Consider the following 26,425-nt stretch of genomic DNA (forward strand, 5'->3'; position numbering starts at 1 on the left):
CTCCCACTTCCAAAGACATGCACCTGGGGATAGGTTGATTGGCAACACTAAATTGGCCCTAGTGTGTGAATGTGATTGTGAATGTTGTCTGTCTATCTGTGTTGGCCCTGCGATGAGGTGGCGACTTGTCCAGGGTGTACCCCGCCTTCCGCCCGATTGTAGCTGAGATAGGCTCCAGCGCCCCCCGCCACCCCAAAGGGAATAAGCGGTAGAAAATGGATGGATGGGGTGGTATAGCTTGGTTGGTAGAGCGGCCGTGCCAGCAACTTGAGGGTTGCAGGTTCGATCCCCGCTTCCGCCATCCTTGTCACTACTGTTGTGTCCTTGGGCAAGACACTTTACCCACCTGCTCCCAGTGCCACCCACACTGGTTTAAATGTAACTTAGATATTGGGTTTCACTATGTAAAGCGCTTTGAGTCACTAGAGAAAAGTGCTATATAAATATAATTCACTTCACTTCACAACTATTTTACACTTTGAAATGTCCTAATGGGCGGGGACAAACATGAAGTAATTTTGTCAAAGGTTTACAGGTGTAATTTCACCTAGTTTGCATAAATGGATGAGGACGTGCTGATTCTGTAGGGCCAAAATGAAAGAATAATATACAGGCATATCCCGGGCAGCTATATGGGGATATGGGTGCCTGTGTCAAATACCAGCTGACACATGGACTGGAAAAGCAGGGGAGTGGTTGTTGTGACACGCTCACCAGGGATGATGTTATTGTTGTATTGTTGCTTGCTACAAAAATTTAAGTTGTTTATCGAGGCAAAACTGTTGTCCGTGTTGCCGTTCAGCACCTGTTATTAATGGCAGGACCAAGTTTATTTCCTTCTGCTCCTCTGGAAGGACAGAATAAGTGGTTTGTGGTTCCCTATACTACAACTTCCCGTATCACGGATTTGCGAGATCTTGTAAAAGTCCACACTATTTCACTGAACGACAGAGCCTCAACAGAACGTCGATGGAGATTGCCGGATTGTGGGTGGTGGTGCTGTTCCATGGCGGTTTCACTCAGTAGCCTTTCTGCATCCTTTGGAAATCCAGGGTCAGATCATGAGAAACAAAATTATCTGGTCTGATGAGACAAAGATTGAGCTCTATGGTGTGAATGCCAGGCGTCATGTTCGGAGGAAACCAGGCACCGCTCATCACCAGGCCAATACCATCCCTACAATGAAACATGATGGTGGCAGCATCATGCTATGTTTTTCAGCGGCAGAGCTGGGAGACTAGTCAGGATAGAGGGAAAGATGAATGCAGCAATGAACAAAGACATCCTGGATGAACACCAACAGTTCCCATCCAACCTGACCTTGAGTGGTGCTGCAAAGAGGAATGGGCGAAACTGCCCAACAATAGTTGTGCCAAGCTTGTGGCATCATATTCAAAATGCTGTGAATACTTATGTACATTTATAAATGATAAATGGGTTGTACTTGTATAGCGCTTTTCTACCTTCAAGGTACTCAAAGCGCTTTGACACTACTTCCACATTTACCCATTCACACACACATTCACACACTGATGGAGGGAGCTGCCATGCAAGGCGCTAACCAGCACCCATCAGGAGCAAGGGTGAAGTGTCTTGCTCAGGACACAACGGACATGACGAGGTTGGTACTAAGTGGGGATTGAACCAGGGACCCTTGGGTTGTGCATGGCCACTCTCCCACTGCGCCACGCCTTCCCATTTGATTAGATTTTTGATTTTTTTAAACAAATTTGCAAAATTAAAAATAAAAACTTTTCACGTTGTCAATACGCGGTATTGTGTGTAAAATTTGAGAACAAAAATGAATTTATACCATTTTGGAATAAGGCTGTAACATAAGCTGAGGTCCTCTTTGAGTGAGGCTTTTCTGGAGTGGTTAGTGCATGTTTTTGGGAGCCCTGCACAAACAAACAAACAAACAAACAAACAAACAAACAAACAAACAAACACAGGAAGGGAAGCAAAACACTTGCAATTAGAAGGACAGCTAATAGTCCCAGGATCATTGTGATGACAACATACCTTTGCAGGAGTAGAGTAGCCGTCAAGTAGATCCTCCTCTTCCTCTTCTGCTTTTATTCTGACAGGACTACAGAGAGTGTGAGGCAACATTGAAAAAGTTGTGTTTGATGGTTCTGTCATGTATTGTGTGGATGTCTTGGGGTCTGTTTGGCTCTTCCCTCTTGAAGCTCTGCTTGGATGCAGTCCTCTTGTTTAACACCTGCCCAGACAAGAACATGATTGACCATTGACCATGCTGGATGACAGCAGCTCAGAGTTGCCATTACATCGTGTTCAAATTGATCCAGGGAGTCCACAGAGAGCACCAGTCCATATACTTTCTGCATGCACTGTACACTTAACTGAGGCGTTCCTCAAGGCACCCCTTAAAGTCCTCTCATTGTAGGCAGATACGTACAATTTTCTTTCATAATGTGATTTGTGTAACTAATGTGTTGCTGTCGCTTGTTTACCTCAGATGCAGTCAGTAATCATTTGTTCAACTTCTTTAGTTATACTAGTAGGTTCCATTTTAGGCATACTTGCCAACCTTGAGACCTCCGATTTCGGGAGGTGTATGTGTGTGGTTGGGGGCGTGGTTAAGAGGGGAGGAGTATATTTACAGCTAGAATTCACCAAGTCAAGTATTTCATATATATATATATATATATATATATATATATATATATATATATATATATATATATATATATATATATATATATATATATATTAGAGATGCGCAGATAGGCAATTATTTCATCCGCAACCGCATCAGAAAGTCGTCAACCATCCACCCGATCTAACATTTGATCAGAACCGCGTCCGCCCGCCAACCGCCCGCACCCGCCCGTTGTTATATATCTAATATAGACGATGCAAGGCATTAGTGAGGTTATAAAGCTTTTGCCTGTTAAAGAAAGGAGACTGATCCAATGCAGCACAGACATTCGCGTGCCACGCTGTCACGACCCAGACGCACACCAGTGCGCAATCATATGGGAGCCGCGCTGAGCGCACCTCCAAGCGCGTCTCGCTGCCGGCGACGGCCGGGTATATGGGCCCGACGCTCCAGCGCCATCCATTTTCAGGGCTAGTTGATTCGGCAGGTGGGTTGGTACACACTCCTTAGCAGGTTCCGACTTCCATGGCCACCGTCCTAACTGCTGTCTATATCAACCAGGGTGAGCCCCACCCCTTTCGTGAGCGCACTGCGCGCGGAGTGACCCCTGTTACGCGCCCCCGGCAACAGGGGTGGCGGGCAGGTAAGCTGCGCGGACGGAGCGCGCGGAGTGACCCCTGTTACGAGCCCCCGGCCACGGGGGTGGCGGGCAGGTAAGCTGCTTACCTGCTGCGCGTGACGCCGGCCGCGGCGAAGGCGGACGAGGCGGGGTGTCGGTGCGGTGGGCGCGGTGGTGACCCTGGACGTGCGTCGGGCCCTTCTCGCGGATCGCCTCAGCTACGGCTCCCGGTGGGGCCCTCTCGGGGGAAGGGGCCTCAGTCCCGGACCCCGGCGAGGCGTCCCTTCTCCGCTCCGTAAAAGTGTCCATCTCTTTTCTTTTTTTTTCTTCTGTTGTGGCATATGCAGCAGGTGCCTGCTCGTTTTTCGTATGTGGGTAACGACATTTAACTATGTATATATATTTACCAATTGGTTTAACTGCCTGAATCTATTTAAAATCAAATTGTTTTTTATTTCAACCACCCGACCCGACCCGACCCGACCCGCCGATAAAATCTAATTTTTTTTAATTTCATCTGCCCGATCCGCGGATAATCCGCGGACTCCGCGGTTGTGCCCGCAAACCGCGCATCTCTAATATATATATATATAAGAAATACTTGACGTTCAGTGAATTCTAGCTATATATATATATATATATATATATATATATATTATATATATATATATATATATATATATATATATATATATATATATATATATAAATAAGAGAAATACTTGAATTTCAGTGTTCATTTATTTACACATATACACACACATAACACTCATATACTCATTGTTGAGTTAAGGGTTGAATTGTCCATCCTTGTTCTATTCTCTGTCACTATTTTTCTAACCATGCTGAACACCCTCTCTGATGATGCATTCTGCTTCGTCTCCTTGTTGTGTGCGCAGTTGTGCACTGCACTCTCTAAAAGCCCTAGATGTTATTGTCACATATGCATGTACAGTAGATGGCAGTATTGTCCTGTTTAAGAGTGTTACAACGTTGCTGTTTACGGCAGAAGAACTGCTTTACGGTAGACGAAAACGTGACTGCTGTTGTTGTGTGTTGTTGCCGCGCTGGGAGGACGTTAATGAAACTGCCTAACAATAAACCCACATAAGAAACTAAGAACTCGCCCTCGATCATTCTACAGTTATAACGTGATTGGGCAGGCCCGCTGTTTATATTGTGGGAAAGCGGACGTGAAAACAGGCTGTCGACACGTCACTCAGGTCCGCCTGAATTTCGGGAGATTTTCGGGAGAAAATTTGTCCCGGGAGGTTTTCGGGAGAGGCGCTGAATTTCGTGAGTCTCCCGGGAAATCTGGGAGGGTTGGCAAGTATGATTTTAGGTCCTCTCTTTTTCTTCATTTGGGCTATTCAACTGGAGACCAGCAAGTTCAGCATCTCATATTATCGAAGCAGATTTTTAAAAACATTAGAATACTGTCATAGAGATGATATTTGACTAGCTTTTTGGTAGACTGTCCTTAAAAACAGCAGAGCGCTTCTGTAACTCTGTAACCAAAATCAAATGTCTACTGTAGAGGACGCTGGTTCTCAGAAACGTGCAAAAGAAGACTGATAGTGAAGAGGGAAGTTCGTCCCCCGGTCCTTAGCTTTCTGGAAATGTGTTCCCCAAGACAATTTAGTTGAATGTCCCTGCTGTATATTCGTAAAGCATAATAGGAAATGCTTGCGTTGGTAAGTTGATGTGTGAGCGTGCGCATGCGTGTGTGTGTGTGTGTGTGTGTATGTCCTGTGACTGCACTCGTGTCTGAGGTCTCGTTGCATGACAGAAATAGCAGATAGTTGCACAAGCTGGCACAGCACCAATCACAGGGGAGGGGAACACAATGGTTTCCATGGCAACTCTCATTTCAGCCATCCCGCTGTACACCCTGCACCCTTTTCAACAACAACCTCCACCCTCAGCCACCAGATCCCCACCGTTCTCCCTCCACCTGAGGGAGATGACAAAAATGCATTAACATTTGCCCGCGGCGTGTTTCGACAAAACTTTTGGAGAGGGGCGGGGCATTTAGGTCGAGAAAGAATAAGCTACATTTTTATGCAGTTCTGGAGAACCATTTCATTCTGTAGGCTTTTGGTGACTAATGCAGATATCGTACTGCAACACTGATATATGTTGTTGCAGGTGAATATATCAACATGTGTATATAGTAACTCCATGTTGATGCCATTCTTTGGTCCTGGTTGAGCTAGGTTAAAGGTCACATATAATTTGAACCTCAAGGTATGGTCGCTGATTGTATTTCGTATAGGCCTCTAATCGATTTGTTGTCCTCTTACACTGTTATTGTCTATTTTTGTCCTCTCAAACGATTTGTATTGCCAAAATGCACTTTAACAAATTTGCAGCTAATACTTTATCTTCATGTTGAATTACTGTATTATGTTTTAATTAATTGAGAACATGTGATATATGTATGTATGTACAAAAAAACAAAACCAGTGAAGTAGGCACGTTGTGTAAATCGTAAATAAAAACAGAATACAATGATTTGCAAATCCTTTTCAACTTATATTCAATTTAATATACTGCAAAGACAAGATAATGAATGTTCGAACTGAGAAACACATTTTTTTTTGTTGCAAATAATCATTAACTTAATGGCAGCAAGTTTGCAGAGGGGCATTTTTACCACTGTGTTACATGGCCTTTCCTTTTAACAACACTCAGTAAACATTTGGGAACTGAGGAGACCGATTTTTGAAGCTTTTCAGGTGGAATTCTTTCCCATTCTTGCTTGATGTACAGCTTAAGTTGTTCAACAGTCCGGGGGTCTCCGTTGTGGTATTTTAGGTTTCATAATGCGCCACACATTTTCAATGGGAGACAGGTCTGGACTACAGGCAGGCCAGTCTAGTACCCGCACTCTTTTACTATGAAGCCACACTGTTGCAACATGTGGCTTGGCATTGTCTTGCTGAAATAAGCAGGGGCGTCCATGATGACGCTGCTTTTTTGCAACTTGTGCCATCTTTTTTGAAACATTTTGCAGGCATCAAATTCTAAATGAGCTAATATTTGCAAAAAATAACAACGTTTTCCAGTTCAAACGTTATGTATCTTGTCTTTGCAGTCTATTCAATTGAATATAAGGATCGAAAAGGATTTTCAAATCATTGTATTCTGTTTTTATTTACGATTTACACAACGTGCCAACTTCACTGGTTTTGGGTTTTGTACATAGTTTAATGCATTTTGTATCATTTATTTCATGTCAACTTTTCATGACTATTTTTCTAATGTAAACAGTGTGGGTGTCCCAGGTTTATTCACCTCCAATATGATACCGATATCGGAGGTTGAGTATTGGCCAATACTGACTGACAATAATCTAAAATGATATCAATACTTATTATACATACTTTTATTTTACTCAGTGTAGAACATTAGAAAAGGTTTAAGTAAAATTGAAATTAGTCAAACAAAAAAAAATGGTAGTCATGAAAAACACTATCCTATTCATCATTAACCATGTGAAGTGGACTTATGTCTTCTTCAATCGGACCTATGACGAATTTGGTCTTTTCTGACTTATACATGTTGTTACAATGTTGGATTCTCACGTTAAACAATGTCAACGCGTCAAATCATAAGGCGGATGCAATTTGGTGTGAGCTTGCATGCAATTTTGGATGACTGTGTTTGCGGGGTTTCACAGTCTGGCTACCTTGTAAAGTCACAGCGAGGTGGACGTACCTATTTGGACGTTAAGTCAAGCTCTCAGCCAGAGTGCTCTTCCTGATGATGTTGTGACCGAGTGAATCTATATAATATTTATGAAGATAAATGATGATACTTTTGGAGAGGGTATGGCGTGGTTTCATTTGCAATCTGGGAACACCTTCACAACCGAACATCTTGCAGATAGACTCAAAAAACCGACTTAAAGAACAAAAAAAGACTTTGGAGCAAAATTTGCGAATAATTTGCACCAAAGCATATCCAATACATATTATATCAATCAATCAATCAATCAATCAATCAATCAATGTTTATTTATATAGCCCTAAATCACAAGTGTCTCAAAGGGCTGCACAAGCCACAACGACATCCGCGGTACAGAGCCCACATAAGGGCAATATATACCACAAGGTGTCAGGATTGCTACTGACAGTTTGGCCATGTTTGGGTTTTCCTTTGTTGTGTTTTAATTCCTGTCCGGTGCTATTTCTAATTTCTACTTCCTGTGTGTAGAATCACTTCCTGTCCTGGTGCTCTTGTTTTTTCAGTATTTCCTGTTTGGTCTCTGTGTTTTGAAGCACCTTTACTTTCTGTTCCATGTCCTACCACCACACCTGCTTCTCATTAAATAGTTCTATTTAGTTCCACTAGGTCCCTCATTCAGTGCTGGATCGTTCTAGGGGTCGAGGTCATGTCCTCTGTATGTTTTATGGAAAAATAGAAGATGATATGACTGACTACAAATATACTTAGTGTAGAACATTGTGTGCGCTGTACATCACCATGCGGTAGATTAGTGACTCTCAAACTCATCAGTAGTACGCCAAAGAGTCACTTGATTAAAGTACAGTGTTTTGGTTTTCCTATAGTTAAATACAGTGTTACTGTTCAAACTGTGTGTAATTAAAGTTCAAGTTAAAGTACCAATGATTGTCACACACACACTAGGTGTGGTGAAATTTGTCCTCTGCATTTGAACCATCCCCTTGTTCATCCCCTGGGAGGTGAGGGGAGCAGTGGGCAGCAGCGGTGCCACGCCCGGGAATCATTTTTGGTGATTTAACCCCCAATTCCAACCCTTGATGCTGAGTGCCAAGCAGGGAGGTAATGGCTCCCATTTTTATAGTCTTTGGTATGACTCGGCCGGGGTTTGAACACACGACCTATCGATCTCAGGGCGGACACTCTAACCACTAGGCCACTGATGTTACTGTGGCCAAATATATTAAACATACTTGCTGACTAAAACCTCCGCCTGGTTTTTATTGAATACTTAGGCCTACTACGCTAATGTATTTTATTGTTGGTCATTATGGTGGTACTTTGAGAGCCAAGTTTTTCTCAGGTGGTAGATCATCCTCCCTCAATATACGATCTTTGGTCATGCACAACACAACAACTCCAGACAGTAACAGTTACTTTAAACCAGTGGTTCTTAACCTGGGTTCGATCGAACCCTAGAGGTTCGGTGAGTCGGCAACAGGGGTTCGGCGGAGGTCAAGACACACCCAACTCATCGTGTAAATAAAAACTTCTCCCCATCGGTGTATTATGGATACCCTCAAACAATGTTACCTCTAATTTTCCATCTGATTTGCAGATGTGTAATTTGTTGTGAGTTCATGTGTTGGTTTTGTTCTATGAACAAGGTGATGTTCATGCACAGTTCATTTTTTGCACCAGTAAAAAAAACATATAACTTTGTCTTGAATTAGAATTTTGTATTTATTTATTTTGTCACTAAAGGGTTCGGTGGATGCGCATATGAAATTGGTGGGGTTCGGTACCTTCAATAAGGTTATAACCACTGCTTTAAACATTATCTTATCTGAAATGTGCTGCCAACATAACATTAAAGTATACTGACGTCACTAATCTTGGTTTCACCTGAATGAAATTGATGTGAAACACTGTCGGTAAACGCATTCTTTTTGTACCTTTTCAGTTTAATAACTACGTGACGAAGCGCATGTCATATGTAAATAATTGAATGACAAGGCGCTCCCAGCAAGCACAAGACATGAAAACTACGTTAAGAAATTGCTGAATTAAGTCGTGATTAGTGTTGTCCCGATACCAATATTTTGGTACGAGAACCAAAATTATTTTGATACTTTTCGGTACTTTTCCAAATAAAGGCATACTTGCCAACCTTGAGACCTCCGATTTCGGGAGGTGGGGGGTGGGGGGGGGCGTGGGGGCGTGTTTAAGATATATATATATATAAGAAATACTTGACTTTCAGTGAATTCTAGCTATATATATATTTTTTTAATTACATATATATATATATATATATATATATATATATGTCTTAATAAGGTTATCCAAAAAATAGTGCTCGATACCGTAGTAGAGCGCAATATATGTATGTGTGGGAAAAAAAATCACAAGACTATTTCATCTCTACAGGCCTGTTTCATGAGGGGGTTCCCTCAATCATCAGGAGATTTTAATGGGAGCATTCACATACCATGGTTTATATAGGGCACAGAGTGGGTGGGTACAGGCTGGTGTAGGGGCGTGGTGATTGGCTCATGTGTTACCTAGGAGGTGTTTCCGTCTGTGGCGGCATGCTGATACAATTTCGCTGCGCTTGTTGAGGGATGACAGGTCTGGACGGTATATAATATACAGTTTCTCTTTCAAGCATAGGTTGCATCTTTTATTACCACTATTGTAAGGTGTGCTGGATGCAAGAATTTGCCATGTTATTGAATATTCAACATTATTGTCTTTGAGGTCCCAAATGTGTTTGCTGAGTTCTGTGGTATTCCGCAGGTTTTGGTTCCTGAAAGAAGCCTTGTGATTGTTCCATCTGGTTTTAAACTCTCCCTCGGTTAATCCTACATATGTGTCGGATGTGTTAATGTCCTTGCGTGTTACCTTAGATTGGTAGACAACTTGATGTTTGTAAGCACCCCCCGTTGAGAGGGCAATCAGGTTTCTTGCGGCAGTTGCAGCCTTTGTTGGTTTCGGGGTCGCTCTGTCCGGGGGCCGACGGCTCATTTGCAATTGTTTTGTTGTGGTTTGAGATAATTTGTCGTATATTGTTCATGCAGCTGTAGCTCAATTTAATGTTGTTCTTGTTGAATATTTTTCTTAGGGTGTTGCTTTTGGGAAAGTGTTTGTCAATCAGAGTAAGGAATTTGTGGCCGATGTTAGTTGAGACGTTTTTGCTGTATGGGGGGTTGTACCAGATGATGTTGTTTCGTTTTCTGTTCTTTTTTGGTTGGTTTCCTGGCGTGGGTTCATAGGTGAGGGTGAAATTGTATCCGCTTTCATCAAGGGCTTTTTGGTACGGGGGGGGGGTTGCTTGGTCAAATTCAGCTTTGCTGAGAACGGCCTACGGATCACGATTGAAGCCAACAAGCAAACCGTCAACTTCCTCGACGTCACTTTCAACCTGAGAAATAACAGCTACCAACCATTCACGAAATCCAACACAACACTCCAATACATGCACCATGACAGCAACCACCCACCCACCACCACGAAAAGAATACCTACCGGAATTAATAAAAGGCTATCGATGCTGTCATCTAGCAAAGCTGAATTTGACCAAGCAACCCCCCCGTCTCAACTAACATCGGCCACAAATTCCTCACTCTGATTGACAAACACTTTCCCAAAAGCAACACCCTAAGAAAAGTATTCAACAAGAACAACATTAAATTGAGCTACAGCTGCATGAACAATATACGACAAATTATCTCAAACCACAACAAAACAATTGCAAATGAGCCGTCGGCCCCCGGACAGAGCGACCCCGAAACCAACAAAGGCTGCAACTGCCGCAAGAAACCTGATTGCCCTCTCAACGAGAGGTGCTTACAAACATCAGTTGTCTACCAATCTAAGGTAACACACAAGGACATTAACACATCCGACACATATGTAGGATTAACCGAGGGAGAGTTTAAAACCAGATGGAACAATCACAAGGCTTCTTTCAGGAACCAAAACCTGCGGAATACCACAGAACTCAGCAAACACATTTGGGACCTCAAAGACAATAATGTTGAATATTCAATAACATGGCAAATTCTTGCATCCAGCACACCTTACAATAGTGGTAATAAAAGATGCAACCTATGCTTGAAAGAGAAACTGTATATTATATACCGTCCAGACCTGTCATCCCTCAACAAGCGCAGCGAAATTGTATCAGCATGCCGCCACAGACGGAAACACCTCCTAGGTAACACATGAGCCAATCACCACGCCCCTACACCAGCCTGTACCCACCCACTCTGTGCCCTATATAAACCATGGTATGTGAATGCTCCCATTAAAATCTCCTGATGATTGAGGGAACCCCCTCATGAAACAGGCCTGTAGAGATGAAATAGTCTTGTGATTTTTTTCCCCCACACATACATATATATATATATATATATATATATATATATATATATATATATATATATATATATATATATATAAATAAATAAAAGAAATACTTGAATTTCAGTGTTCATTTATTTACACATATACACACACATAACACTCATCTACTCATTGTTGAGTTAAGGGTTGAATTGTCCATCCTTGTTCTATTCTCTGTCACTATTTCAGAACACACACATTATACAAATATACATTATAAAATCAATAAGAAAACGGGAGCTCTAATTTGGGAGTCTGAATTAGGATCAGAAGTTCCTATATAAACATTGCGCACTCACGTCGCCTTTTTGTATTGATTACTGCAGCTGTGCACTGGATTCATTCACAAATACAAACTACAACTCACAAACACTTTAGAGTTAGGCTCCACCATCAGAATGTGTACTTAAACTTATAAAGATCACATGGATATTCTTCAGTGAGTTGATTCACCAAAACTAACCTGTTATACAGGAGGAAAAAGCACACAGGACGTTTCAATTGTTCACAGACTGGTCGCGCTCATCAGAATGACAAGACACTTCCGGTCTGCAGGTGATAGCATTCAATTGGGAAGAAACGCCCTACTGCCCCCTACTGACCAATGTGAATACTGATAAATGTGTAATGACAGCTCCAAAAACGAATTCAAACCACAAAATAACATAAATAAATCAACACAAAAATGTGACACATTATGGGTGGGTCACATATGCATATACAGTAGATGGCAGTATTGTCCTGTTTAAAAGTGTCACAACTTTGCTGTTTACGGCAGACGAACTGCTTTACGGTAGAAGAAAATTTGACTGCTGTTGTTGTGTGTTGTTACCACGCTGGGAGGACGTTAATGAAACTGCCTAACAATAAACCCACATAAGAAACCAAGAACTCGCCCTCCATCATGAGCTGTTTATATTGTGGGAAAGCGGACGTGTGAACAGGCTGTCAACACGTCACTCAGGTCCGCATGGAGCTGGAGGGGGCGTGGCCTCCAGCTCCGCCTGAATTTCGGGAGATTTTCGGGAGAAAATTTGTCCCGGGAGGTTTTCGGGAGAGGCGCTGAATTTCGGGAGTCTCCCGGAAAATCCGGGAGGGTTGGCAAGTATGAAATAAAGGGGACCACAAAAAATTGCATTATTAGCTTTATTTTAACAAAAAATATTAGGGTACATTAAAAATATGTTTCTTATTGCAAGTTTGGCCTTAAATAAAATAGTGGACATACAAGACAACTTGTCTTTTATTAGGAAATAAGCAAACAAAGGCTCCTAATTTAGCTGCTGACGTATGCAGTAACATATTGTGTCATATGGGGGGGACGGACAGGCGGTATAGTACCAAATATGATTAATTAGTATCGCGGAACTATATTAATACCTGTATACCGTACAACCCTAGTAGTGATGTTGAGCAACTCAAACATAACGTTGAAACAACATGCTCTTTGATGACGTTTAATCAATGCTGGGTTTTGACGTTGATTTGACCATAAAATTTTGGTAATTTCTCAACCAATATTCTACAAAACAAATACAATGTTGAAACAACATGATTTTTGACGATGTTTATTCAATGTCAGGTTGTGACATTGATTTATTATTATTAACTGTATCCACTTGGCATCCATTGCACCGGGCATATATGCGGTCCCTTTCAAAGTTTCTCGTTGTTCCCGTTGGGTTGAGTTTTTCCTTGCCCTGATGTAGGATCTGAGCCAAGGATGGCGTTGTGGCTTGTGCAGCCCTTTGAGACACTTGTGACTTGAACTTTACAGTACAGATAAGAACAACATTTTGTTGCATTAGCTTGTTGTAGTGCAGGTTAAAAGAGCAATAAGGTGCAGAGATTACTGTACAGATAAATATATTGCACTTTTGCATATGCATCCAAGTTTATGGATGTATGTTATATTGTTTTTATATTTCAGCGAGTTAAGATTAAGTGCTATATAAATAGGGTTGGATTGATGATTGATTTGACCATTAAAATTTGGTCATTTCCCAACAACGTGGATCCAACGTTGATACATCAATGTTGTCTCAATTTACTATTTTGCAACGTTGTTTCAAAGTCCGTTTTAAAAGACGTGTATGTATAATCTTCTGCCTGCTGGGCTTCATATGAAATTTCACCCCAAACGTATTCCTGGCCACGTCATGCTCTGTTATTGATTAGAATATGAAGACACATTTTCCCTTTTAACTTCCGGTGTCCCTCGTGGAGCGCGTCACTAGCACTTTAAATTCAAAGCATAAGGTCTCGGATTTAAACCCATGTCAGAGATTAAATGTAAAGTTTTTAAACTTATGTTTTAATGATGCTAAAATGGTTCAATATGCTCAACTTCAGCATTGTAATTAAACAAAGTGGATTTTTCATTGTGTTGCTGAAGGTAATATTGTTCATATGGTGCTGTAATACCCATGATTCCAGTCTTTCAAAGCTCCTTGGACCGCCAATTCTTGACCTCGGCATTTGTCAAATCCTGATTAGGGCCCTGAGTGTGACCTGTGCTGAAACGGGGCTGGGGGTGTCGGATACAGAAAGAGTATGTTAGGAGGCACTAGGACCCCGCAGTGGAGAGAGCAGTGAGGATGGCTGCTGCCTGCCCACCCACCCTGCTTGTTGCCCTGGGCACTACTGAAGCCACTACATGTGTGCATGAAACTGTGTGCAGTGTGTTTGCGCGTGTATGTGTGTGTGTGTGTGTGTGTGGTGTGTGTGTCTGTGTGTGTGTGTGTGTATGAGTCTCATGCTCTGGTGTTCCATCTCTCCCCTCTGTTCCAGCTCTGCCTTCCCCATCTGGACCGAGGACCTGGTTTGGAGGGGAGATGGAAGAGGGAGGTGTGTGTGTGTGTGTGTGTGAGTGTAAGTGTGTGTGTGTGTGTGTGTGTGTGTGTGTGTGTTTGTTGGGATAGGGAAGGCGGTTGCCCTGTGGGAGGGGGAGAGCTCGGGTAGGAGGCAATGACAAAATCAAAGGGACCAGGTGAGGAGGAGACACATGAGCATCCCACTCTTCTTCTTCTTCTTAGCCCACTATTCACACTGCCTGTGTGTGTGTGTATCAGTGTGTTGTTGGCTGTGTGTGTGTGTGTTTGCGTGTATGGGAGAGACACGGAAACAGCAGACCGTGAACCTGCACACCAGTGAGCAGCTCATTGCAGACTCAGGTACGTTTCACACTTCACACACACACTCTGCAATTGAAGTGTATGCAAGACCTTGTTTTGGGTAAAAGTACTGTGTTGGCAGCAGATCCTCCTACTGGATCTCCAAACTTGCACAGATGAATCAAAGTGGAGCAGAACAACGGGCTGGCTTTCTCCGCACAGTGTCATGTGCACATGATTGGGTCATATGGTTTCCCATTTGCAGCCAGAGGGACTCTGTTAAAACCTTTTTGCAGCCTCGGTGGTGTAGTTTCAAAATACAGACAGGGGATAAATGTAAGAAAATCCAACACAATATGTAGTTTTCTTCCGAAAATGTGCAAATAATTTAAGATGGGTGGACAGTTTCGTGATTAAGCGATAACTATTTGTTGCAAAGTTGTTTTTTATCCTCCTGTATCGAGCTTTGAAATGACATAATACTAAATATTTATCAGGGGGTCTTTTTGTGATTCGTTTGTTAATGCCATACCAGTGTAAAATTGGCATTTTTCAATATGAATCATATTTTCTTTGCTGATTCATTTGCTGCTTCTGCCTTACAGTGAAGCCCCTGGTTGCAACATTTGGTAACACTTTAGTATGGGGAACATATTCTAAGTAGCAAAGACTTAATTAAGAGTTATTTGGACACTAGGGGAACATATTGTAAGTAACAAAGACTTAATTTAGAGTTATTTGGTTAGGGTTAGGGTTAGGATTTTTGTATAATAAGGCCATGCAGAATACAGTACTTAATAATGACTAATTAAGAGCTATATGTTACTTATGTGCATGTTAATAAGCAACTAATTAATGGTGAATATGTTCCCCATACTAAAGTGTTACCCAACATTTTAATGTCGTTGCCAAAAAACAACAACAACTATATGCTGTGTGTATTTTGCACACAAACACTATGAAGACCAACGAAAACAATCAATAGTAACACAACCAAGCATCTACAGAGAACATGTTGCTGCATACCAAGAAATAGTCAATGCCTCATTTAATTAGACTGAAGGTGACTGTGACCCTTTGACCTATTCAGGCCGCCGCGCCAAGCCTGTTGGGTTATTGTGACGCCATCTGCGTGCATGTGGGCAGGGAAAGAGCAGGCGCCTCGCGAGCACGGCTGAATGGAAAACTCGCCCCATGCAGGTGCGCAGCATATGGAAAGATACCCGGGACTTTAGTGCTCGTTCCGCAAGTTTTTACAGCGCGTAGATGAGGCAGTAAAAACAGCACATTGTGGAGTTGATCCTCCATTTGGCACTCTTTTTTGAATGTCTTCCTAAATAAAATATAGATGACAATAAATTATATCTTATGGTAACAGCATAGTTTCATGTTTCATAATGATAATGATCTCGGTTCTTAAAAGGAACATAACGTCCTCAATTACTTTTAACATCTCCCTGAGGCACCCGATGCAGATGTCAGGATTCTAAATTATGACCCGGGCACACAGAACGCATCAGGTCAAATGACTTGGAATCTCAGCCAATCTTCAAAACTTGTTGTCTTTTACATAATTCGATATCAGATCTGTTTTATAACAGTGGAAATATCTTAAGCGTGCTTTTGAAGGCTTTTTCTTTTAAATGTTTCTTGATTCAACTTTCCCATTGATGTGGATAATTGACCTCAGTCATGGAGGGTTTTGCTTTGTATTTGTTTCTTTGGGAGCAGGATTATGCAAGAAGTACTGAGCAACTTTGACAAATATCGTGTCAGGCTTTTAAACGTGAAGCCTTTTAAACTTTGACACGGGTCTTGTTAAAACTGTGGCTCCTTTTGACGACATAGCAATGTTTTATGACATTTGACACAATTGTTCAGTAAATAAAAAGGAATTTAGGGAGTTCAGACTAAAAAAAAACAGCATACAGTCGTGCTCATAAGTTTACATACCCTGGGAGAATTTATGATTTCTTGGCCATTCTTCAGAGAATATGAATGATAACACAAAAACCTTTCTTCCACTCATGCTTAATGGTTGTGTGAAGCTATTTATTGGCAAAAAACTGTGTTTACTCTTTTTAAATCAAAATGACAAAAGAAAGTACCCAAATGACCCTAAACAAAAGTTTACATACCCCAGTGATTTTGATCTGATAACATGCACAAAAGTTGACACAAACAGGTCTGAATGGCTAATCAAGGTTCCAATCCTCACCTGTGACCTTTTTGTTTGTAATTAATGTGTGTGTATAAAAGGTCAGTGAGATTCTGGGCTTCTGACAGACCATTGCATCTTTCATCCAGTGCTGCACAGATGTTTCTGGATTCTGAGTCATGGGGAAGGCAAAATAATTGTCAAAGGATCTGTGAGAAAAGGTAATTGAACTGCATAAAACAGGAAAGGGGTATAAAAATATATCCAAGGAATTGAGAATGCTAGTCAGCAGTGTTCAAACGCTGATTAAGAAGTAGAAAATGAGGGATGCAGGTAGACCAGCAAAGATTTCAGCCACAACTGCCAGGAAAATTGTTCGAGATGCAAAGAAAAATCCAAAAATAACTTCAGCTGAAATACAGAACTCTCTGAAAAATTGTGGTGTGGCTGTTTCAAGATGCACAATAAGAAAGCACTTGAAGAAAAATGGGCTGCATGGTCGAGTGGCCAAAAAGTTAAATTTTGGTCTCATCACTCCAAATTACTTTGTTCCAGAAGTTTGGAGGCTTGTCTCTGTGCTGTTTGGCGTAATGTAAACGGGATACTTTGTGGCATTTGCGCAGAAATGGCTTTCTTCTGGCAGCTCGACCATGCAGCCCATATTTCTTCAAGTGCTTCCTTCTTGTGCACCCCAAAACAGCCACACCACAATTTTTCAGAGAGTCCTGTATTTCAGCTGAAGTTATTTGTGGATTTTTCTTTGCATCTCGAACAATTTTCCTGGCAGTTGTGGCTGAAATCTTTGCTGGTCTACCTGCATCCCTCATTTTCCACTTCTTAATCAGCGTTTGAACACTGCTGATTGGCATTCTCAAATACTTGGACACTTTTTATACCCCTTTCCTGTTTTATGCAGTTCAATTACCTTTTCTCGCAGATCCTTTGACAATTATTTTTCCTTCCCCATGACTCAGAATCCAGAAACATCCGTGCAGCACTGGATGAAAGATGCAATGGTCTGTCAGAAGCCCATAAACTCACAGACCTCTTATACACACACATTAATTACAAACAAACAGGTCACAGGTGAGGATTGGAACCTTGATTAGCCATTCAAACCTGTTTGTGTCAACTTTTGTGCATGCTATCAGATCAAAGTCATTGGGGTATGTAAACTTTTGATCAGGGTCATTTGGGTACTTTCTTTTGTCATTTTGATTCAAAAAGAGTAAACACAGTTGTTTGCCAATAAATAGCTTCACACAACCATTAAGCATGAGTGGAATAAAGGTTTTTCTGTTATCATTCATATTCTCTGAAGAATGGCCAAGAAATCATAAATTCTCCCAGGGTCTGTAAACTTATGAGCACAACTGTATGTACAGTACATATAGACTCACAGTCGCTAAACAATAGAAAACAAGAAAATAGCAATTTATGAACAGTTGCCAAAAATACCTAAATAGAAACCTAATAATAAAATGATTCATTGTAGGGCTGCAGCTATCGATTGCTATTTTTTTATTTTACCAATGACTTGATTAATCGAACAAAATAATCAATGGGTTATTTGATTTCTAAAATAGAAATTGAGTAATCCATTGATCATTTTTAGCAACTGTTTTAAATTGCTATTTTTTCATTTTACCAATGACTCCATCAATCGAACAAAATAATCAATGGATTATTTGATTTCTAAAATAGAAATCAAGTAATTCATTGATTACTCGATTAGTCATTGGTAATGAAAAAAAAAAAGCAATTTAAAAACAGTTGCTAAAAATACATGGATAGAAACCTAACATTGATAAAATTATTCACTTCAGGGCTGCAGCTATCGATTATTTTTGTAATCAATCGATTAGTTTGTTTGATTATTCGAGTGATTAGATAACAAATGCTTTGTAGCCTCTGTGCATATTTTGGGGGAAATTGTTGCAATAAACAACTATTTTTACTAGGGCTGTCAAACGATTGAAATATGAAATTGCGATAATCGGCGTAGGTTCACAGTTAACTCAAAATTAATCACGATTAATCACAGATAACTGTCAATTAAATTTCCTTTATTTAACCAGGTAAATATTCATTGAGATTAAAATCTCTTTTTTAAGAGCAACCTGACAAGGAGGGCGGCACAAACAAAGTTACAATAATAATTACAACAGAACAACAGTAGTCATACCACAACAGGTCCAAAATAATTTAAAACGATTAAGTAATAATTAAATTTAAAAGCAAATGCATTGCCCAAGAGAACTGGTTCCTCGATCTTTTAAAATGGACTTAAACTCCCCCATATTGATAAATTCTGGTAGCCTCAGATCTTTCTGGATGTCATACCCTAGACCAGACCTGGACAAACTAAGGCCCGTTAAGCTTTTCAATCTGGCCCGCCGGACATCTCCAAATAATTTTCTTTGATTTTTAAGATGTAATCCGTAGCTGCAACTATGATGTGCAGTGATATTTTCAAATGACCGTAAATCTTGAACTATACAAAATATTTCAATGGTTGGAATCTGTGCTTTTGCATGATATACTAGTTACTATGGTAACCTAATTAGTTACTATGGTAATCTAAGTCACAGCAGCTCAGATGAAGTACCAAGCAGTGTGGGTGGGGAGCATTTCCACAGAGTGTTTCCAGAGCGGCCAGCCTGAAATGCGGGTGTCAGGGACAGACGTGAAAGGAGATTTTTACAACAAAGTTCTTAAGCTTAGTGATATATCAGATTGTAGGTGTCTTTTTGTTTTTTGTAACCTTTGCTTTCATATTTCGCTGTTTGTAAAATATGTTGATCGAGGGGGCTGTGAAGTTCATATGTTGTCAATATTCAGTGTTTTATCGTTCATAGTTAATATTGTAAATCCCACATTCTTTGTTTTCATGTACATTCTGGGTGTCTTATTCAGTAAAAACATGTAATATTCCATTCCATTTTTTTAAGGAGGTCTGTCATAACGTTTTTAGCATTCAATCAGACATTATTGTGAGGTTTTGCATTAGTGTTCGCGAAAAATTAGATATACCTGCCCCCAGACACATTTTTGTCTCTAAATTTGGCCCCCGAGTCAAAATAATTGCCCAGGCCTGCCCTAGACGGATCATTTTCATGTTTTTATTACCAGGACAGGACAATTAGTTTGCTTTAATGAAATGTTAAATCACACTTTTAATGAGAATTTAAAAAAATACTTGTAGTATATATATATTGCCAGATTTTGTATTTTGTAGTATTACCAAATGTGTACAGGTATTTCTGCTGTAGAAGCCCTTGATTACAGAGGAGGAGCTACTGTTTCATGTTTCGAAACCAGTTTCATGCATTAATAACCAATCCATCCATCCATTTTCTACCGCTTATTCCCTTTGGGGTCACGGGGGCGCTGATGCCTATCTCAGCTACAATCCAAAATGTGTATTGTGACATTCATAGTTGGATTGTCAAAGATGTTTGGTACTGTACAATGTGATCATTCTACCTGAATAAATGCTTCTGATATTCCGTACATTACATGTTGTACAAGTTAATCATATTTGTTTTGCTGCATGACAATGTCTTAACCTTCTCAATTGATCAATAATGTGTCATATTCAGTCTAATAAACATTCTGTAATTGAGGACTATCAATCAGAGCTTGGTATTTAAACACATATGTCACAAAATGTACAGTATAATCCTCAACTGATTAATGTAGGTAGAAATATCACAGATTACATCAAAGCACGGTTGTGATGAAATACATTTTCCATTTTGTTACTGTAGCGGATGTGACGCGTAGCGCTTTTAATGTGAAGCCGTAACTGTGATTGGTTTGAGAATGTGTCTTGGCATGTTTTGACGACAGGACTAAAGAATTATGAAGATTTCCTGCCTCTGTCTTTCCTTTCTGTTGAGCTTTTTAAAAAAAAAAAAAAGTTAAAGTACCACTGATAGTCACACACACACACACGCACACACACACACACACACACACACACACACTAGGTGTGGTGAAATTACCCTCTGCATTTGACCCATCACCCTTGATCACCCCCTGGGAGGTGAGGGGAGCAGTGAGCAGCAGCGTTGGCCGCGCACGGGAATCATTTTGGTGATTTAACCCCCAATTCCAACCCTTGATGCTGAGTGCCAAGCAGGGAGGTAATGGGTCCCATTTTTATAGTCTTTGGTATGACTCAGCCAGGGTTTGAACTCACAACCTACCGATCTCAGGGCGGACACTCTAACCACTAGGCCATCTTTCTAAAGCAGTTATAGTAACAATCTACATGTTGTGTTAATAATGCATTCAACTGTAATGTAAACACGGACGTGAAGCTCCTCCTCTCTGCAAGCGGCACAGCACGCCAGCCTGCATTCGCTCCAGTGACGTCGACTCGCGGCGACTGAAGATAAAATGGTCTTGTATTGGCGGGTGACTTCTCATGGCTTTGGATATCGAATTTCGTCGTTGTTACCTTTTCTTTAAGCATTTCTGCTCGCTATTTTCCCTCTTATGGCTCAATAGTGACTGGACGCAGTGGTCGCCATTAGACTTCCTCGCAACATGGAATCGCCCGAGGGTCAAAAATGAGGCATGCGCGTTCTAAGTCTAATCGCGGGATAAGAAAAATGTGTGCTGTTAAAGGAATTTATAATAAACGTGTTATTATCGCGTTAACTTTGACATCCCTCATTTTTATTCTTGCAATAACTTTTTTATAAATTTAATAAAGAAATTTTTCTAATGTATGCACTTTATTAAAATTTCAATTGCACCGTTTAACAAAAGTACATTGATAAAAAAAGGGGGGGGGGAAGCACAGTTTGACGGATTACACTACCCACACCCCCCCGCTCTCATGTACACTCTTCTGCAGCGGCCGAGCAGAAACTTTGCATTCCGGATTTGATACATTTTTGTTAGTTAAACTCATTACTCAAAACAACAGAATTAGGGATGTCCGATAATATCGGCAGGCCGATATTATCGGCCAATAAATGCGTTAAAATGTAATATCGGAAATTATCGGTATCGTTTTTTTTATTATCGGTATCGTTTTTTATTTTTATTAATTTAAAAAAAAAATTAAATAAACATAAAAAACAAAAGATACACTTACAATTAGTGCACCAACCCAAACAACCTCCCTCCCCCATTTACACTCATTCACACAAAAGGGTTGTTTCTTTCTGTTATTAATATTCTGGTTCCTACATTATATATCAATATATATCAATACAGTCTGCAAGGGATACAGTCCCTAAGCACACATGATTTTGCGTGCTGCTGGTCCACTAATAGTACTAATCTTTAACAGTTAATTTGACAAATTTTCATTAATTATTAGTTTCTATGTAACTGTTTTTATATTTTTTTACTTTCTTTTTTATTCAAGACATTTAAAAAATTTTTTTTTTCTTATTTTATTAATTAAAAAAAAAAAGTACCTTATCTTCACCATACCTGGTTGTCCAAATTAGGCATAATTATGTGTTAATTCCACGACTGCATATATCTGTTGATATCGGTATCGGTTGGTATCGGTATCGGTAATTAAAGAGTTGGACAATATCGGAATATCGGATATCGGCAAAAAGCCATTATCGGACATTCCTAAACAGAATATAAAGCGAGACTTTTCTCTAATCGATTAATCATTTTAATCGATTAATTGTTGCTGCTTTTATTAACCTCAAATTTGATGTACCGTATTTTTCGGACTATAAGTCGCAGTTTTTTTCATATTTTGGTCGGGCTCCAGTGCGATTTATATATGTTTTTTTCCTTCTTTGTTATGCATTTTCGGCAGGTGCGACTTATCCTCCGGTGCGACTTATACTCCGAAAAATACGGTAGTAATAATTAAAATAATGCATTTTTAGGGTATTTATGAAGCTGTACTATATGATGAGTCAAATGTTTATTTTTTGATTATTCATTGATCCATCATCTTTATTTTTGATTACAGTATTGAAATGATTTGCTCTCTTTTTTTATACAAATAAACTGTTAACTATTTGTAATTGTAATTTCCTTCAGCTTTGCCTGGTCGACTGAAAGTGGACGATCCAAGCTGCTCCATCTACAAGGGACTTCAGTCTACTGTGAGCTCCAGTCCACCACAGAACCAAGACGTGTAGAGCTGCGGTTGCCATGCCGGAATCCACCTCCTGAGCTTCTCGGTGACGCCCTACGCCGGGGGAGGATGGGTGATGGGCCCGTGACATTCAGCGGACTCTCTCCTCCTCATCCCATCCTCTCATGGAGCACCTTGTCAAACCGAGTTCCTCCTGGAACACTTCCCTCTCGGGACTTCCCTCGTTTACCGTCTCGCTGCATCCAAACGCTTCCAACGTAAGCCAGGTGGTGACAAGCGTCCAGTCCGGTCTAAACGTGAGCCAGACTTTAGCCCTGTGCGCCATGCTCATCATGGACACCCTTGCTGTGGTGGGGAACCTCGCTGTGATGATTGTCATCACCAAAACGGCGCAGCTACGCAAGTTCGCCTTCGTGTTCCACCTGTGCTTGGTGGACTTGCTGGCGGCGTTGGTGTTGATGCCTCTTGGGATGGTGTCGGACCGGTTCTTGGTGGACGAGGCCGTGTGTCGGAGCTACCTCTGCTTGAGTGTTTGCCTGGTGAGCGCTGCCATCCTCACCATATGCGCCATCAACGTGGAGCGCTACTATTACATCGTGCACCCCATGCGCCACGAGGTGAAGATGACATTGGGGGTGGTGCTGATGGTGCTGGTGGGCGTCTGGATTAAAGCCGTTGTCATGTCTCTGGTGCCTCTCCTGGGGTGGCTGCTCCAAGGTAACCAGGAGATGACCTCTTCGTTGGTGCTCACTCATTGTTCCCTCCACTGGGCGGGAGGCAGGACCACACGCCTGCTCTTCATGGTCTTCTTCACCTTCATCTATTTCCTGTGTCCCGTGTTGATTATTCTCGTGGTCTACTGTAATATGTTCAAGGTGGCCCGTGTGGCAGCCATGCATCACGGCCCACTCCCCACTTGGATGGACACACCGAGACAACGCTCCGAGTCCACCAGCAGCCACTCCACCGTGGCCGCAAGCATCGGAGGGACGGGCTCCCGCAACACCCCTCAAAGGACATTTGGCGGCGGCAAAGCCGCCGTGGTTCTGGTGGCTGTGGGAGGCCAGTTCTTGTGCTGCTGGCTGCCGTACTTTTCCTTCCATCTCTACTCGGCCGTGGCGTCTACCTCTCCTGCCTCGCTGGCCCATTTGGAAGGAGTGGTGACGTGGATCGGCTACTTCTGCTTCACCTCCAACCCCTTCTTCTACGGCTGCCTCAACCGTCAGATACGGGAGGAGCTCGGGCGCCACCTGGCCAGCCTTTTCAGATATCGGTACGGGTCCGGTCAGGGCGAACAGCTGCCCAGCCGGGAGGCCTCCATCCAGGAGAACTTCATGCAGTTCCTTCAGGGCACGGCGCGCAATCTGGAGCCGTGCAACTCTCACAGCGGAGTGACTCCAGACGAGGTGGAACATGAAGGCCTCCAGGAGTCATCTGCTCAGCAAAACACGCCAGCTGACTTCCACATGCCAGGGCAGATTCTTGAAGAAACCTCAGAGTTCATACAGCGGAAAAAACTGAACAATCAACTCCATGGTTCGGAAAAGACCAACCATGTACCAGAACTTTAGCCGCCTAAATCTCTTTGAAATCATAACACCCTCTTGTTGTGTTGTTATCTTGAATTGAAACCTGGTGATCTGCAAATCATGCCACCTTCTAGTTTTTGGTTACGCAGCATCTTTCAGAGAAAAAGAGATGTTTCATGGAAATAATCATGTGCATGTCCTCATTTTTCATCCCCTACAGTTTGCTATCAACCGGTATCACATGTTTAAGAGACGGATCCGCATGTAGACACAAACTATTTTTCATTGGCGAATTCTAATGTAGTTTGCATAAGAAGTATCTTTTATGTTAACCCATTTTGAAGACAATTAGACGCTTCAGGACAATCAGTTATTGGTATAAACTTTCTTAGTCATGTCCGACTAAAAACCCATTTACACAGTAAGTCATTGACAAGAAGGAAATATAATTAAACTACTCTCAAAAGCACTAGAAAAAAATTAAAAATTATGAAATAAAATGTAATAAACATTACAAACTATAAAATAGATAGAAATAAAAATACCAACTAAATTAGGCCCGTTTGATGATTGCATTTGACAATAAGGATAGGTTGATTGGCAACACTAAATTGGCCCTAGTGTGTGAATGTGAGTGTGAATGTTGTCTGTGATGAGATGGCGACTTGTCCAGGGTGTACCCCGCCTTCCGCCTGAATGCAGCTGAGATAGGTCCAGCACCCCCCGCGACCCCAAAAGGGACAAGCGGTAAAAAATGGATGGATGGATGGGTTGTGAAAATAATCGATGTATATCCTAATCATGATTCTTATTTATTTCGATTCATAAGAGGAGCTTTTGTAACCTGTAACTTGTTATGAAAAAGGTTTTATTATCATTTTCATACCGGAAAAATACATTGCAAGAGTCGTTTAAAAAAAAAAATAGAACCATGTTGAATCGAGAATCAATTCTAAATCAAATCGCCACCCCAAGAATCGGAGTCGTGAGTTGTTGGAAAATTCACATCCCTATTTGACGTCGTTGCATCCCTCACCAGAACGAGGTGATAATTCAAAGCCGTTACAGGAAACTCTCAGTTTCACAGCTGCTGCTGCGATAAACAGACACATCAGAGTATTTTTAATCTTTCCCCTTAGATCCTGGTATTCATGTTTTTAATCGGTCTTGTGATAGTCATCTCCTTGCCAAAATATTACATTGGCAGACTCGACCTCAAGACTAACATTGATTTAATAGCTGGGCAGTAATGTTTATTGTCACAAATCACACAATAGGGCACCCCTATTGAGTCCGAGGTGTGTTCCTGCAGCTTTAAGGGAACGTGCAAGCCACGGTAGCCCCCATTAAAGCAGAATAAGTGTAGCACACTTTACCAGCAGCTTTTTTTCACTGCTTGATTAAAGCGTGCTGCATGTTGACAGGTCAACACAGGAGCAGAGTGAGTGCTCCTGTGTTTGTGATTGACACAAAAGGCTGTGTTGTGGCTACACAAGCGCACAGTTGTGACGATGCATACACAAAAGCTTTCGCCTTTGGCCTCATTTAGCATGACAAATAGAAGATCTCAGGTGGAGTACAAACACCTCGCACATTAGGCGTCTTTCAAAGAAATGGCGCGGCACAAATCTCCTTTATGGTTTTTTTGTATCTCTACTCGATGCTTGTTCTTCCTTGTTGCCTTCGTCTATTTTGGACCGCTGATCTGATCACAAGACTTGTCAGCACAACAAAGAGATTCACACTTTGCTGGAAGTCAGACCAAATAAAGAGGCACTACATTCTTTTCTTTTTTTTTCTTTTTTTTTTTTTAACAAAGTAGCTTTGGTTGTGTTAAAAGTGCAATGTGAGCACTGACACTCTGAATATTTAAGCACAAAATCACTCCCAAACTCCTCAATGTTCAACAAGTTGCATCTATTTATTATTCATAACTCTAATTCAGTGGTTCTTAACCTTGTTGGAGGTACCGAACCCCATTAGTTTCATATGCGCATTCACCGAACCCTTCTTTAGTGAAAAATAAAATGTTATTTTTCCAAATTCTAGACAAAGTTATATGTTTTTGGTAACACTTTAGTATGGGGAACATATTCTAAGTAAAAAAGACTTAATTTAGAGTTATTTGGTTAGGGTTAGGGTCAGGGTTAGATGATTAGGGTTATAATAAGGCCATGCCGAATAAGGCATTAATAAGTACT

The 26,425-nt window shown here is 41.2% G+C and overlaps 1 protein-coding gene across 1 annotated transcript in view; it reads left to right on the plus strand.

Moving 5' to 3' along the window:
- The window catches only part of gpr61 (G protein-coupled receptor 61), a 70,190-nt gene extending 45,061 nt beyond the window's left edge, over positions 1-25,129 (plus strand). Inside the window, exons 3-5 of the mRNA XM_061987720.2 lie at positions 14,127-14,325; positions 14,408-14,509; positions 22,638-25,129. Coding sequence (XP_061843704.1) covers positions 22,860-24,266 — 1,407 coding nt within the window. The 5' untranslated portion in view covers positions 14,127-14,325; positions 14,408-14,509; positions 22,638-22,859 and the 3' untranslated portion in view covers positions 24,267-25,129. The remainder of the gene's footprint in view (positions 1-14,126; positions 14,326-14,407; positions 14,510-22,637) is intronic.
- Positions 25,130-26,425: the final 1,296 nt, after the last annotated feature.

The sequence above is a fragment of the Nerophis lumbriciformis genome, linkage group LG01 (assembly GCF_033978685.3).
Source record: "Nerophis lumbriciformis linkage group LG01, RoL_Nlum_v2.1, whole genome shotgun sequence".
Classification (NCBI taxonomy): domain Eukaryota; kingdom Metazoa; phylum Chordata; class Actinopteri; order Syngnathiformes; family Syngnathidae; genus Nerophis; species Nerophis lumbriciformis.